This window comes from Agrilus planipennis, unplaced genomic scaffold (genome assembly GCF_000699045.2).
Source record: "Agrilus planipennis isolate EAB-ADULT unplaced genomic scaffold, Apla_2.0 scaffold345, whole genome shotgun sequence".
Taxonomy (NCBI): Eukaryota; Metazoa; Arthropoda; class Insecta; order Coleoptera; family Buprestidae; genus Agrilus; species Agrilus planipennis.
In genome coordinates, this window is record NW_020439046.1 from 156,928 (window position 1) to 173,287 (window position 16,360).

The following is a 16,360-nucleotide window of genomic DNA, read 5'->3' on the forward strand; positions in this document are numbered from 1 at the left end:
ATGTTCACAAGCCTATGCTTGGCTTCCCACTACTGGTCCAGGTTTGGGCCTGTCAAGTTTCCTACGTGGGGTATTCAGATTAACCATCTTGATTTAGTTCTCTGAAATAATGGAAAGTTACTTTTCTGTTTTTTAAGCAAAATAAATTGTGCGCGTCAAAATGATAATGATGAGGTTGTGAAAAACTGTTGACGATGTACCTACTTTTCTTGTTTTCATAAGCTAGATACCTTGCCTTCAAAAACGGGTATTAATGCAGGTTGTGTTGAGTATAAATTTTATCCGGTTTCAAGTTACGTAAGTTAAGGGTCTACGCTGTATCACTGCGATTCGTACGCTGAAATATGTATTATCATCATCGTCTTCTCACTTTTTCACGGGATTCGTGATGCTATCCAAATATCGCTCGAGTTTTATAGGCTACTTCCTTGCCTAACATTGCACTTCTTCGTTTAATGGTTTTTTAAGTTGCTGTGACATATCCACTCATGCTGTATCACAGAATGTTTATGAAAAGGAAAATGAGGGTAAGGTGATGCTTTCACAGAAATTTCTGCACAAGGATTTTAAAATGACGTTATTTTAATACTTTTCTTGAAGTAATATGTACAAACAGTTAAATAATTATAAGACTTTACTTTTGCATAAAAACAAAACGTTTATTTGACGGGAATCGTATTGTTTCATTACTTTAATGTTAGTTTTTGCATTCGTCTGTTTTTGAGGTTTTTAATTTCGGATAAGATATTTGCGTAAGATCCAGCTTATTTGCAGATGATATTTTAATTAAAATTAGTAAATGACAGTAGAAGGAAATTTCTACTTAAGTTGTCAAAAGTATAATAGAAGCTGTTGTGTAATTATGTATCTGCCAATACGATTCTCCGTTTTGTTTATTTGTAATATGCAGCGAGGGGGCAGCAACATTTCACTAACGTAAGAGTTTGAATATTCAGTAAAAGACAGTAAAAATTCAACTGGAATTATTATAATTCATTTTAAATCTGCGAATAAATAAGAAATCATTTTACGTTAGTAATTATGTAATAGAAAAGTTTTAGGGTATGCACGTATTATATAGGTACTTTAACGTATTCAATACGTAATAGGAAGTCCCTACAGAAGAATGCAGCTTTAAAGGACCATATGTCAAAAAGATGAGCTTTTACGATTTAGTGTCCGTTGAGATTTTCGATCTACACATCGAGAACTACTAGAATCCAAAGTTTCAGAGTCAAAGGATCTAGCGGGAATTTTTGGACGGATGTCTAGGTATTTTGTTGATAGTGTACAACACTTGTATTTTAATCATGACAGTCTCCTCGTAGCATAACAAAATCCAAACTTTCAGTGATATATATCACTTCACAGGTTAGTTAGCAAAACCAAATTTCATTTGAAAGCATAACTGAGGATGACGCCTTGAGTGTCGAAACGTGTATTACCTATCCTTCTTAATGTGGTATTTTTGGTTATAGGTAGTGCTTTATTTACAACTAGTTCGATTTTGTTTGATTTTCTTGGATTTAAGGTATTTTCATTTCTTGTTTTATTGTGAATGTTGTTATATACTTTTGACAATGTTAAATAGGACAAGATGTTAAATATACTTAAAAATGTACGGATGAGTTACAGAGATAGATGAGTGATACTTAGTTTGTATAAAGAGCAATAGGCAGTTACAGAGCTGGGGCTGCAACGTAGAGAAGTAAATATTAGGAAGGGAGTCAGACAGGGATGCACACTGTCACCGCTACTTTTTAATTTATACATCGATGATGCGATCAACATCATCAAAGACACTACAACGCAACTGTAGGGATATATATGCAGGGGCAATAGATTAGTACGCTTAGATTTGCAGATGATATAGCAGTATTAGCATCTAGCAAGGAGGAGTTAGAGATAGTTTTAAATAAAATGAAAGCGGTGTTGACAAAACAGTATTGTTTGAAAATAAATAAAAGTAAAACAAAGGTATTGGTTTGCAAGGGAGGAAAAAGTAGGGAAAGAGTGAATATAACGATAGGAGACGAAAAAATTGAACAAGTGACAGATTTTAGGTATCTAGGAAGTCAGATAAGTCAAGATGGAAGGAGTAGTAGGGATATAGAACAGAGGATAGCGCAGGGTCGAGTCGCCTTCAATAAAAAGAAGTAAGTTCTTAACATAGGTTAATTTGTAAATTTGAAAAAGGTTGTTAAAGGTGTGTTGGAGCGCGGCGTTGTACGGGAGCGAAACATGGACAATGGGTGCGCCGGAAAAGAAAAGGTTAGAAGCGTGAAGCATGAAGGTCTAATCAGAGACGTATTAGAGGCAGAAACGGGAGTTAGGAGGGGTAGAGGTAGACTTAGATTAGAATACTGTTCCCAAAAGTTAAGGATGTGGGATGTTTTAGATTTAGGGAAATACGAAGATTAGCTCAAGATAGGAAGGGGTGGAGGTGTGTGTCCAACGAACGTGATGCATATGTTGTAGATATTAAAAATGCGTTATCAGTAACGCAAAAAAAAAAAAATAGAAGGAATACGTTTCAATAGAAGTAGTTAGATAAAATTTTATGATAGAATGAAATATTCACGAACTCTTGGAATTGTATTAGCCGTGAGCACGCGGAAAATTTTTATTGAGTAATCAAATAATACTGCATTGCTTGCGAAGAAGTTTCAGAATGCGGGATTGACTTGCTGTTAGATAGTCGCTCCGATCCATGATCCAGCAGACCAAATCAACGCTCCACTTTTTTTTAGTCCTTACACCTAATTGGCGCCACCGAGAAAAGCGGGACAACAAACGTTCCGAACTCATTATGCGCAACAGATAAATAGAGCAAAAACAAGTGGTTGGTTAATGAATTTCATGGCTAATAAAACGGAAATTGGGCAAATCGAAAAATATTCAACGAGAAATATGAACCATGACCTACGCTCAAGGTGAAGGGAAACACATTCGTACACGCAATAGATTTTATGTAGCATGTTCAATATGATTTTAGTGATATGCAAACATTAAAAGATTGAATTCTGTTTTGAAAGATACGGCATGGTATAGGAAAATTCATAGCAATATCTTCAGTCGTCCTAACTCATATTATAAATGCGAATGTGAAAGAAAAGAACATAGGGTACATTGTATCCAGAAAAAAGATATTGGTACCGAGGGATAGAAGAATTAGTTTCACGTGTTCGTAGATGATCTTTGACACGTATTTAGTACATCAACGCGAGCGAAGCCGCAGATAAAACTTATCATAAAATTTTGCACACACATTGTCAGGGGTACAGAAAAAGACATCGGGTACCTTTTATTCAGAAAAAGGTACTGTTCCCGAGGGATAGAAAAATTAGTTTTACGTGTTCGTCAATGATCTTTGACATCTACTTACGACATCAATGTGAGCGAAGCCGCGAGTAAAATCTATCATGAAATGTACACACATTGTCAGGGGTATAGAAAAAGACCTACCCTATGGTACCTTGTATCTAGAAAAGATATACCGTTATCGGGGGATAGAAGAATTAGTTTTATATGGTCGTCGATGCATTTTTTCTTATGCAATATAAAAGAGAAAATGCTATATTCGGTAAACGTTTTGCCAAAAGTTTCCTTTTAGATTTATTTAATTAATGCGGATTTTATGAAAACCTGGAAAATTTACCTACTTTTATTTATTTTCCAACTTTCATCTATTATCGGTTTACCCACGTGACCACATGGATGGACTGAACTCCTAATTTATGATCATCATTTATCTTACAGTCAACTGTACAATTCGAAATTCTGGATGTACCCATGAATATACAGTAAATTGTTAATTTCTTAAATTAAATTAGCACTACCAAGAACTAGATTAAATTTAAAGAAATTATAAATTTAGAAGATTTACTTGTTTATCCTTTGATTAATTGAGCTTCATTCTATTGAGTTTTAGAAGTGAAAGTCGATTATCCAAAAGTTTAGATTATGTTAAGACAAGTTCTACAAAGTATAAGCCAAATTAAATCGTCAGTTTACGTTTTAGTTTTCCCGAGTGAAAAACTTTTTATTTATATATACATCTTTCTGTACTTTGTCTGTGTGTGTATAGGTACAATATTAAAAGCCAAAAGCTCCACAGACTTTTTTCGAATGATGAGCAGATGACTAGGCCATATTTGACGTTCTTATCGTTGCTCACATAAAAATTTTGTAAAATCGCCTTCCTTTGCATTTTTTTTTTGTAAATTCGCGCGAAACTATCGATATTCGATCCTCGAGCTCGTTCGTTTGGAATAAACAAGCGATGCGTTGCCGTGGCAACCAAGATCGTCGGATGGTAACAACGCCTATCTGTTGCTAGGCGACGGTGAAGAGCGTCCTGGCGCCTATTGCGAAATGCGGAGTCGATAGAGAAAAGCGCGAGCTCTCGCAATGCATGCGCCCTCGCTGCGCTCTGTTCCGATGTAGAGACGCTCGCGTCGGGGCTAGGAACCGATTGCACTCGCGATTTTCTAAAATGTGCGTATGTACGTACTTTATTGGGTACCCATTAGAGCCCTGATACCTGCAATACTTAAAATAAGTCAATGCAAACTGTGCTACATTTGAAAGCTCCAAAATGACGTACTGCGCCGTTTTTCTTTTGGTTTTTCCAGGAAGAATTAAAATAACATTTAGAGTAGATCGATGCACATTATAATAAATTTTTATAAAAAAGGTAACAGGGTGTGAAACTAGGAAATTCCAAATGGTTTCTTAACCATTCTGTACTTGAGGACAACTTTCATAGTTTGCAACATTTGAAGGACTCGAATAGAGTTGTAGGAAAAGAAAACAAGGGAATTTCAAAATTCTGCCCAGTAAATATAATCTTATGGTTAAGCCTTATGACTTGTTGGTTTAATTATTTAATTTTATATTTTTATTTTTAACAATAATACGTACGTAAAGCTTTCAAAGTTCGGGAAGGAATAACTCTAAAGATTGTAGTTGAGAAAACGGGAGTGCATTTTCCGTGGCAACGTCTTTGCTACCGGTATCGTGGCCTGGTGCACGTATCGATATCCAGAAGCGCCGTGACGCCGTCGCATCGGTGGCCCGGTGAAGTCGGTTAGCGGCTCCCGTATTAAGTGGCGCGGAGGCGGCAGTGCGCTGGCAGGTGATGAAACGATGCAAAAAAGTGACGCAAAAGTGTGCAATTCGCGCGCGCACGCGGCACAGCGACGCAACGCGTCTGTCGTTTTCCCCATCTCTCTCGCACTTCAACTTCCTTAGCGATTACATTTCTCGCCCTCTCTGTTTTCGTACGCTTGGTCACCGGAGATTGATTAATACTATCGGGGTAAAGGCAGAAACCTGCTTGTCGCCGAGACGGACGAGAGCAAAACCGTATTTTACGTTGGTGCAAGAGAAAAGATTAAGGACGAAGTATAAGGATGCGGCGCTTTGCCGACACGGATGCCGCGACGCCTGCCTTCGTCTTGATGCACTGTTCGGTGTACAGGTCGATGGACAACTTTTCGCTTATTTTTGAAAAATGTATGTATTCGGAGTTGGTTAGCACATGAGTAGGAACTTTGGGTCCTTGATCTCCCATAGATTCGTCTCTCTAACCCGGTGTTGTCCTGGTAAAAGATTATATCAGACAAAGACCTATCTCCCATCCTAGATATACAGTACTAGATCTATGTTTTATTAAACCACTACCCACTTCTATCGACAATGGGTGACTAAAGCTTTTTTACCACCATAACAGCGAGTGGACAGTTGTAACGAGAAGGGAGTCTACTTTTATACACTGGTGGCGAATTAAAAACAGAACATAGGGATATTCCATTACATTCAAATGTAGTCAAATACTTTTCCACATGAGTAATATGGATAATGCATCAACCATCAGCTCATTTTTCGTTTCCTACTGTGGTACGGAGAACGACGCAAGGTACTATTCGAATACTGCACCCGAACACGTATCCGAATACTGTATTCGAGTGCTGCATCCTAATACTGTATCCGAAAATCGATTCCAAATACTGTATTTGAATATTGTATTCTAATACTGTATCCGAATATTGTATTTTAATATTGTATTCGAATACTGTATCCGAATATTGTATTTTAATATTGTATTCGAATACTGTATCCGAATATTGTATTTTAATATTGTATTCGAATACTGTATCCGAATGATGTATCCTGCTGATGGTTTATCCGAATGTTGTATTCTAATCCTATATCCAAATACTGTATCCGAACACTGTATCCGAATACTATACTTGACAACTGTAGCCGAATGCTGTATCCTGATTCTGTATCTGAATTTCGATTATAAGTACTGCATTTGAATATTGTATCCGAATATTGTATTCTAATGCTGTATCCGAATAATGTATCTCAATAGTGTACCTGAAGAGTGTAGCCGAATACTGTATCCGAATATTGTATCCTGATACTGTATTTGAATATCGATTTTAAATACTCTATCCCAATATTGTATTCTAATACTATATCAAAATATTGTATTCTAATGCTGTATCCAAATACTGTATCCGAACGCTGTATCCGAATACTGTACTTGAAGACTGTAGCCGAATGCTGTATTCTGATTCTGTATCTGAATTTCGATTATAAATACTGCATTTGAATATTGTATCCGAATATTGTATTCTAATACTGTATCCGAATATTATAGTTTAATACTATATCCAAATATAGCATTCTAATGCTGTATCTAAATACTGTATCCGAACACTGTATTCGAATACTGTACTTGAAGACTGTATCCGAATGCCGTATCCTGATTCTGTATCCGAATATCGATTCTAAATTCTGCATTTGAATATTGTATCCGAAAATTGTATTCTAATACTGTATCCGAATATAACATTTTAATACTATATCCGAATTTAGTATTCTAACGCTGTATCCGAATAGTATACCTGATGATTGAATACTGTATGCGAATGTTGTATCCTGATACTGTATCTGAATATCGATTTTAAATACTGTATCCGAATATTGTATTCTAATACTGTATCCGAATACTACTCAGCTCTGATATCTAGTATGTCAGGATGCTGTTTTAATGATTTCTACCAGTGCAAATGCAAAACGCATTTGGAAATTAAACGTTTTGATTCATTAACAATGCGAACTATTAATGTAGATGTTTCCCTGGTCGTTATCATTTCAAGATTGAATGTGTTTAATTACAAAATCGCATGTGCCATTGTTACAGAATCCACCGTCAGAGTTGCATCCCACTATTTGCGGATATTCTTCCTTAAATGGAGCGTACATGCATCAAATGAGGCCCTACTCAAAAACACTTCAGACAGGTCCTTCTAGTAGCTGGGTTTCTAATTCGTCATTTTATAGTCAAGTGAGTGAACCAAGAATAATTAGTAACCCATGTTACTTACAAAACCCGCATACATAGATACACTTTTTGAAAAAACATTTTAAGTAGCCATTTGTTTTTCGAATTGTCGACACAAATTGCTTTCGTTTTGCTAACGATTTGAGAGGCGGGAATAAAAGGCATTTATCAAATAATTTGGTCAGTCATAAAGGCATTTTTATGAGATCGCAAACGTTATGACGGTGTTTGAAAATGCCCATAAAGTCTGGGAAAATAATTTTATCAAGTTGTTTAGAACAATTTTGTGGACAATATATTTCAATTATTTTACCAATAAAACTCAGCAAAATATATAGTCAGATCACAAGATATAGCCAAAGACAAAATGTTTAAACTTATACAAAATGACTCTACAATGTCATTATTAGTATTGTTTTTAATTTTTGATGACCCTAAAGTAATTTACATAAATTCAAGATTTAAATAAAATATACTGATAGTTAAATATAAAAATGGTGAGATCAAAAGATACATTTGCAGAACTAAAAAACTATTTAACTATATTTTCATCATCATAAGGTCGTCAGTCCTAAGACTGGTTGGACACGTACCTCCACTCTTTCCTATCCTGAGCTAAACTTCGCATTTCCCTAAAACTAGAACAGCCCACATCCTTAACTNGCGTCTTATTATTTATAATAAATTAAAATAAGTTATTGACTTCACCTATTATTCTATATTATCTATATTATCCTCCAAAACACTTTAAAAACTAAGGGATGTGACATTAGTTATTTAGGGATGTATGGCGTCTATTGACGATGCATGAACGCCATTACACGCAAAAAACTAAATTTTTATGGAAATGCAAAAATTACAATTTTCGAATTGCCCACATCCTTAACTATTTGCGAACAGTAATCTAATGTAGGTCTACCTACCTACCTACATAGGTGTCCTACCTATCACTCCTATTTTTTATTGACTTCCATAGAGTCCTCTGTTCTCCTATTCTTTCTAATACCTCTTCATTTCTAACCTTTTCTACCCACGTTATCCTCATCATCCGCCTATAACACCACATTTCGAACGCTTCTAACCTTTTCTTTTCCGCCGCGCCCAGTGTCCATGTTTCGCACCCGTACAACGCCGTGCTCCAAACATACACCTTTAATATATATTTTACGAATTCCTAATACCTTTCGTTTTAACGAATGCTAGATATTCAGAATATGTAGGTAATAATTTCTCCTTAGGGTCATTCCATGGAACCTCTACAACACCAGCAAGGTGAAGTATGGCAAAATTATCAGGAAACCAATTCATGTGGTAAGTTGGCATGCTCCTTTACAAAAAATAATTTCATTTAATACCTACCATAAATGTAATCAAGGACTTTTTTATATGCAGTAGACATTTGATAGTGTGAACATTGCATAACGGAAACTCCGATAATGACAAAAAAATTGTATAGGCAGTTTCTTGATCAACGAGATAATAATCTTGTTGTGGGTAGTAAAATAATTAATCAGAAAGCAAAATTAATATATTCACAAAGAAGTGAAAATGATAAGGAACAGTGAGGGATTACTACAATGAATTCTGGGAAAAATTATCGCCTCAATAATTGCTTCTGTCTTTTGATAAGTTCATCAAAAACAAAATTGCAAAAGGTCTCTACAATTTTGGACTAGGACGTGTCAGAACATTTAGATCATGGGTCATGACTCATAGTTACCTATCTAGTTTTTACCTATAGTTAAGTCATGAAAAAAGCAATGGACTTTTGTAACGTAAAAACTGCAAATACGTATAAAAAATAATATTTAGTCTTTTCTGTGTAAAAATGGGTAATGGTATCTTATTTAAAAGTAGAAATTAAGGATGTTTGGGAGATACAATCGGAGACAAGAGTACATAAAGTTAGAAATTCGTGATTAATTAGGTTTTGCAGCATATCATGAGCTAAATAAATACTATCTATACTAAAAAAAGTATACGGTTTAAGAAAAAAATTGGAATTTGACAAAAAACTTTGAATGAAATAAGAAATAACAAATAATATGGAAAATTTTTAACTGACTTTTGGCAGTGAATATGCCTTGATTTCAACTTCGAAACAAAAAAATATTTAGTTTCAATGTCTATTAATAATGAGCGTCAATTTCAGACAATTATAAATATTATCATATTATCAAGTAAAAACGAGATTTTCAGCTAATTTTTCATTTTTTACTCGATAACCATCTAGTGAATTTGAATAACCTTACGCAAAAGTGATTCTCCAGAGTTCAAGTTACTTATTATAAAAGTTTGAAATTTCTGGTAGCTTTTTTTCTGTTAATAAAAATAAATTTAATCTGTTCGGTTAACGAATCTCCATAAAATGACGTGTAAAATTACAATTTTTTAAAATTTCAATAACTTTTTAACGGTTTAGTGAATTGATTTGTAATTTTTACAGGAGTTTTAGAATTGAATGAGGAACGTTCTTCCTAATTTTTATTTGTCTCGTAGCATTTTGACATTACTCCCAAACATCCTTAAGTGATGTTCTTGATGGTTTAACAATTGTTCGTAAAGACTCGATAGATTCTGGTTAAGGTTACAAAAGATGTAGTTGCATCAAGAAAATTTCTTTTGAAATCGGCATTCCTGCTAATTATTTCATGAATTAGGCAAAATTTTACAAAGAATACGTACCTATACGTATTAATAGGTAAATACACGCATTCGACGTAATATATAGATTAAATACCTGCAATATTCGCTGCCTTGAAAAATTTGATAGTAAGAACAACTGCTTTTTCAGTTCACACTATTGCAGTTCTACTGTGTATGTTTTTGGTTATAGTTAAATAATTCTTTTTACAATAAAAACCATAATTAAATCCCAATTAGCTACAAATTACATCCCGGACGCCCAGGTTCATTCATTTCCTTCAGGATCCGCGGATTTGATTCCTTCGATATCTCGTGGAAATTGTCAGACCGAGAAAGACCCGTTTCCGAACAACTATCAGATACAGGCTAATAGACATCTGACCGAAAATGTAGCGCTAAATGTGACCCAAAGTAAAATGTCAGCGTCGAGTATCGACAAGAAGGGCAGCAATTTACCGCTGCCCATGCATTCGCCACTGTGCTGCGAGAACGATGAAAATTCCCAGCAATACGCTCAAATTTTCAATGGCTCGCAAAATGATCCTGCGGTTCCGGAACAAAACCGCTTTGGCGGTCAGAAGGAGTCCCGAACGGAAGAGGTATGTCACATTATATTGTTTTTGAATGTTTATAATCTTACATTATGTTTTTTCGAACATGATTTTCTCAATTGCTCAAAATATTTATTGAAAGCGATGGCTGGCAAATAATAATAATCCGAAACTGAGAAATGTCATTGTTTAGAAAAATTAACTTAATTGGTGTATATTTTGTTTTGATTTCGTTTTTATTTTATTGACACTATGAAAAATTAGATACTACACCCACACTTCACCGAGAAAATGAAAAGGGGAAATTTACTTAAATATTAAAACGATATTTACAATTTATCCCACTAGCCCGTTGCTTCGTAAGCGAAAATAATAAAAATTACAATTTGGACCTGAATTTGTAAAAATAAAATCCCAGCAGAAATAAATTTACTAGGTACTTTAGTTGATATTACAAATTAAATTGTAATAATTAAGAAACTTTAAATAATTTTTAAAAAAACACGTTAAAATTGACATTATTACAAGTTACCTACTAAATACTGCTATTTCTACTACAACTTCAGTAATTTAAAATCAATAATTCTGATTTTTGCGTTGTGATAAAAATTTAGTTTTCTCCGTGTTGTTTTATTTTTGATGTTATATTTCTTTTAGTGCGTTGAGAGTGAGCTATTAGCATGTGACGGAGATTGACTTTTTAAGTGAGGCGTGGTAGGTTAAAGAATTGCTCTTTTATCGTCGCAATTTTTTTTCTAACCTATCAAACTTTCATTAAAATGTCGATTAAAAAAATGCTATGCTAATTTCATTTTATTATAGATACACACACGCACACCTCTCTTCATTTTTTGTGTTGACTGTAGCAATTTTCATCGAATCTTTTGTTCTTCATTTATAATTTTTTTGTTTTCCGGATGTTTCCTTTGCCTGATCTCGTTTGCATATTTGGTTTGCATTAATTTGTTTTCTTCTTTTATTTTATTCACCAACATTTTCCGCCGCAATTTTATAGTCGCTACATTTCTTTATTTGCATTCGATTATTGGACGGGTAAAACGTCCTTGCCTCTGTTGCTGTTTACCCATCTTTATCGTAACTAGTGGATGTTCATGTCTGTATCTATTGTTTGTACTTTTCTTGTTAAAATGAGGAAATGTCTTCTGTAGTTGCCAAGTTCTCGTTCTGCGAGGAGAAGCGGTAACAATTCAACTTCGGCGTCGTCTTTATCGACGTCGAAAGTAAAAGCGCTACCGGATTTCAACGAGGCTTTCGGCTCGACTGAACGGGGTAGATTTCAAAGTCCGCCCGATCCACGTCTCATTTCGAACAAGTGTTTTACGGATTACAACATCTGCATGGATGACTGGGTCCGGTTTGACGACTTTCGCATATAATGGTGGTAGCGATTAGGGGTTAATTAATTCATTCGAAACCGTGTAATAGTTTTATTGCACAATCCAATCCAGTGAGATACCCCGAGAGGACCTTTTCTTCCTTCCTTCCTTGTTAGGCACGGATTTAAATTGTACTCCCACAGTTCTACTGTATAATATCACTTATTGGATTGTATTTTGTAAAGCAACCATGAGTACAAATTACTCCTACTCACGATGAAATAGAAAAACTAATTGCCAAACAGCGGAGATTTCTAAATTAAAAATTATAATTTATTAGGATAACCGTCAAGGAAGTTTTAGTGATTGCTAGAAAGTATAAAGGAGTAACTTTATACTATTTTTTTTGTGAACAAGAACGAAAGTCGGTTGTAATCGGAGTTATAATACGACATTATCCTTTGATCTTCGTTTTACTTTACTGCGATTAAGTTTGAATCTGAGATTGAGTTCCACGATAGTGGATTAAGTCTGAATCGGCTTCTTGTTTACATGTTATACGATATCGTTTCCTGATTCTATATAAATCGCATAAAACTGCAACAAGTAATTTAATAATAAACTCAATTCTGACCATTTACATTGCCGCTTTCTTATAATTCTGTAATGTCGTTAGTGAGAAGAATCGTTTTTTTTTGTCCTGGCTGAATGCATTAGTTACTTATTCAAAAACCGTGTACTTAGGCCGTCTTTGGCAATTACGATCATGTGACGCAGCGAGACGCCATCCGGTCTAATAAGGATACGCTGAAAAACGATATTAGGAAATTTATGTACATATAATGCATTTAATGAGTTACTATAGGTGCCATAAATTTGTGATCTAATTTGAAAAGGAAAGGAAGAAACAAACTTTTCGTTTTTGAATGATCCCTTAAACTATTAGAATAAGAAACATATCTGTGAGTCTCGTCAGGACTTAACAGGGGATGTTATTGATAGACTTTTTATACTGCCTGGACTGTTTAGATTTTTTCAGTCATATTATACGCTGAGTAAATTTTTATATCCTTATCCTAGGTTTGACGTATATTTAAACATGTAATTGTTTATGTTCTTCCTTTTCGTTTCTGTCAGATCAAAGGTTTATGGCCTTTATTACTTAAATAAAAAAAGGTTTTACCGATTCTAGTCACAATATGTGCGATATTCTTTTGTAGATACATATATTATATATAATAATTTTGTCAAAAGAAAGAATTGAAGATGTAAAATTAGGGAGTAGAATAAAACAAATATTTACCTAAGGGGTTGTAAGAATACGTACCTAATAATAATTATTATAAAATGAAAATTCACACATGTACAAGGTAACAAGTTAAAGCAGCAAAGTAGAGGACTTTGTCTTCTGTAAAAATCTTGAACAACTTTTAAAATTAGTCTGAAAACCATATATATATACATATATATATATACATTAAGTAGATAATTACATGTACGTACCTAATATTATACTATAAATACGCATCTATTAGGGGTAGAAAATAATTGTTATTCTTAACGTTTTTGGATACTTTTTGCCTTGTGTTTTACTTATGTTAATTAATTCGTCTAAAATTCGACTGCAACTCGAGGTTTAAAAAAAAAATGTGCCTTCAAACAGGGACTCTTTTTAAATACTTCTTGGTTTCTTTTATTGTATTTTATTTATTTGGGGACCAAAATTAAAATCATTTTTATTTAGTTTTCGAATTCGAGCATCAAGTCTAGAAATTCGAACGTTAGGTAGCTATATTATATTAGCACATACGTAATAACTTTTTCCAGGGGCGTAGCACTGACTAACACTTAAAGAATAGCAATTTTTGTTCAACATTTTTTTCGAATTGATTAAAAAAAAGGTTTTGTAGACGTCGAGATATGATTACAAAAATCATACATATAGCCATTAAATTTCAAATTTTCTAAAGTAAGGAATTCCAACCAAACTAATTTTTAATTCATCTACATCATCATAATAAGGTTTTCATCGCGAAGACTGGTTGGGTATACCCATATATGCATTTTCATTTCTTCCTTTTGAAGCCACATTTTGCATTTCTCGAAAATTCGAGCAACAACAATAGATAATCTAGTCTAAGTCTACGTCTACCCTTTTTAACTTTCGTTTCTGCTTGTTATATGTCTCTACCTAATCTTTTATGACTGAGAAGGTGTCCTACAAATCGATATCACTTGATTTCCATACCGCTCCCTGTTTTACTATTCGTTCTAAAATAAAATAAAAATTTCTTTTTGTTAAATACGATCGGCCCCTGTGCTATTTTTGGTTTTATATCTAGCACTAGCACCTGGACGGCATTTTAGGGTTAGGTCAAAAACTTGACTGCCAAAAATTTTTTAAAAGTAAATTACTCAAAGAAGTTATTTTAAAAATATCTTCCTCTAAAAAATTAAGTGTGCTTGAGCTTTGGGCGCCATCCTTGTCATTTTCTTCTGGACCTCGACAAAAATTTTCAAAAACATTCGGACCTCACCTAAAATTACTAGCCGATCCCTTCCCTAGATGTTGAAAATTAGCGACTTCTTCTAGTTTATTGTCCCTTGTTTCTATATTAGTTCTAACTTTACTTGTACATCCCTTATGTAGGTACCAAAATTTTTATTTTACCTTTATTAATTTTCATACCATATTCTTTAAAGCTAACTTTAAAACAACTTCTTGCTAGATGTCAATACTGCTAAAATTGCTGATATTTTGTCCCTGTACATGTAACCCTAAAGTTTTGTCTTCTCGTTAAATATATTGATCGAATCTTCATACATACATCCTTGTATAGCTCCCTTCCTAATCCTAGTATTTACTTCTCTATGATGTTCCTCAAAGTCTATAAATATTTGTTGCTCTTTATATAAACTATATACCACTCTTTTATCTCTTCATCCGCACATTCTTAAGTATTTTTAACATCTCTCATTTAACACTGTCAAACGCTTCTCTATACTTGTTTTTTTCTATTGTTTTCTTAATATGAAATCAGGCGTTTCTCTCATACTTCTAATTAAGAATTTATTATTTCTACGGTTGAGGTGACTCGTAATTTTTACTGCTACGCCCCTGGCTTATATTGTATATAAATTTGCAAATATAGTAAAAGTTTGTTGGTTAGATAAAGTTTTCTTCGTTACAGTGTTATATATCTATATAGATACTAAATATACGATAATATCAACATAAAAAGTATTTAAAAAATTGGCATCTATCTAACATGTCTTACTGATACGTATTTGAAGCTTGACGACTTGACTTGCGTATTGTAACCCATGTCGAAATGCCCTTTTAATCTTGAAAGATATTTCGTGCGAGGTAACAAAGACAACAGCAACACGTGATTGTATAAAAAAGTAGTTGTTGATATAAAGTCACATCGCGATCTTCAATGTGTAAATAAGTAAGTAATTTAGCATAAGGTATAGAAAACGATTTTGAATTGAAATTTATAGTTACCAAACCATATTTAACACGTAATTTATAATAATTATTATAATAATAATGTTTTCCTTTTAATCTCCGATTAGAAACAAATTGGGGTAATTAATTTTGATTAAAGTAATCTTTTTGTTACATTCAAAAGATATTTCTTCTTGATTGAAATATTTACGAAGAATAATATTTAACAGCTCAATATTTCGCATAACTACATTCTTCTTTATCGGCAAAAGATGACATAACACCTGTACATAGGGATGATTAATAAAAAAAAACATTACATTAGTGTCTGAATTCCCGGAACACGCGAATTCTCGTATGTTTGTTCTTTGAATTTTCCGGGAAATAAGTAAACACTTTAAAACTGTCAATAAATATTTTAGTTCGTCCCATTTACATTGTGAGAGACTTTCATGTCATTTGATGGTATTCATTATCCAGTTGAAAGTATTTTCACATCAAAAATTTGACGATTTCCCGACAGTTTTGTTTTCGGAATTAAATATCCAAATTTCCTGGGAAATCTACTAGAAGTGGTTGTTATGGACACATATGCAAACTGATTGCCAAACTAATAATAATTATAAGGAGTAAAAGGAAAACATAAATAATATGTTAATTTACTGAGATTCAAATTGTGCACAATGTAATAAGAAACAGTTTTCCGTAATCATTTTGCAGAATTTCCGAATTTGGGCGTGGTAGGTAAAAGATAATAGACTCTTTATGTGAACAAGAAAATTATATTATCCAAAAATTAGGTACAGGTCTGACGAAGGAAGCTGGCGAGCGGTCGCGCAGGTACTTGCCCATTTATGACCTATTTGGGTAAGTCACTTGGAACCGATACACAAATAAGCTTTCAGTAGGCGTAAATTATAGTATTAATACAGATAGGACAGTAGCGTACTAGAAAATAATGTAAAAACATGACTTATCAAAAAGAAAAAATTAACCTATTGCTTTTGTTTTATAGTTA

General features: G+C 33.7%; 1 protein-coding gene across 4 annotated transcripts in view; it reads left to right on the forward strand.

Moving 5' to 3' along the window:
• Positions 1-16,360, forward strand: part of LOC108742601 — a 40,357-nt gene that overhangs the window by 7,907 nt on the left and 16,090 nt on the right. For 2 of the 4 annotated variants that reach the window (XM_025976884.1, XM_025976883.1), the window contains exons 3-5: positions 7,217-7,360; positions 8,596-8,668; positions 10,241-10,602. In XM_025976884.1, the coding sequence (XP_025832669.1) occupies positions 7,217-7,360; positions 8,596-8,668; positions 10,241-10,602 (579 nt within the window). Of the gene's footprint in view, positions 1-5,431; positions 5,518-7,216; positions 7,361-8,595; positions 8,669-10,240; positions 10,603-11,723; positions 16,174-16,360 lie in introns of those variants that run through there. The other 2 variants (XM_025976885.1, XM_025976886.1) reach the window with 2 other exon arrangements.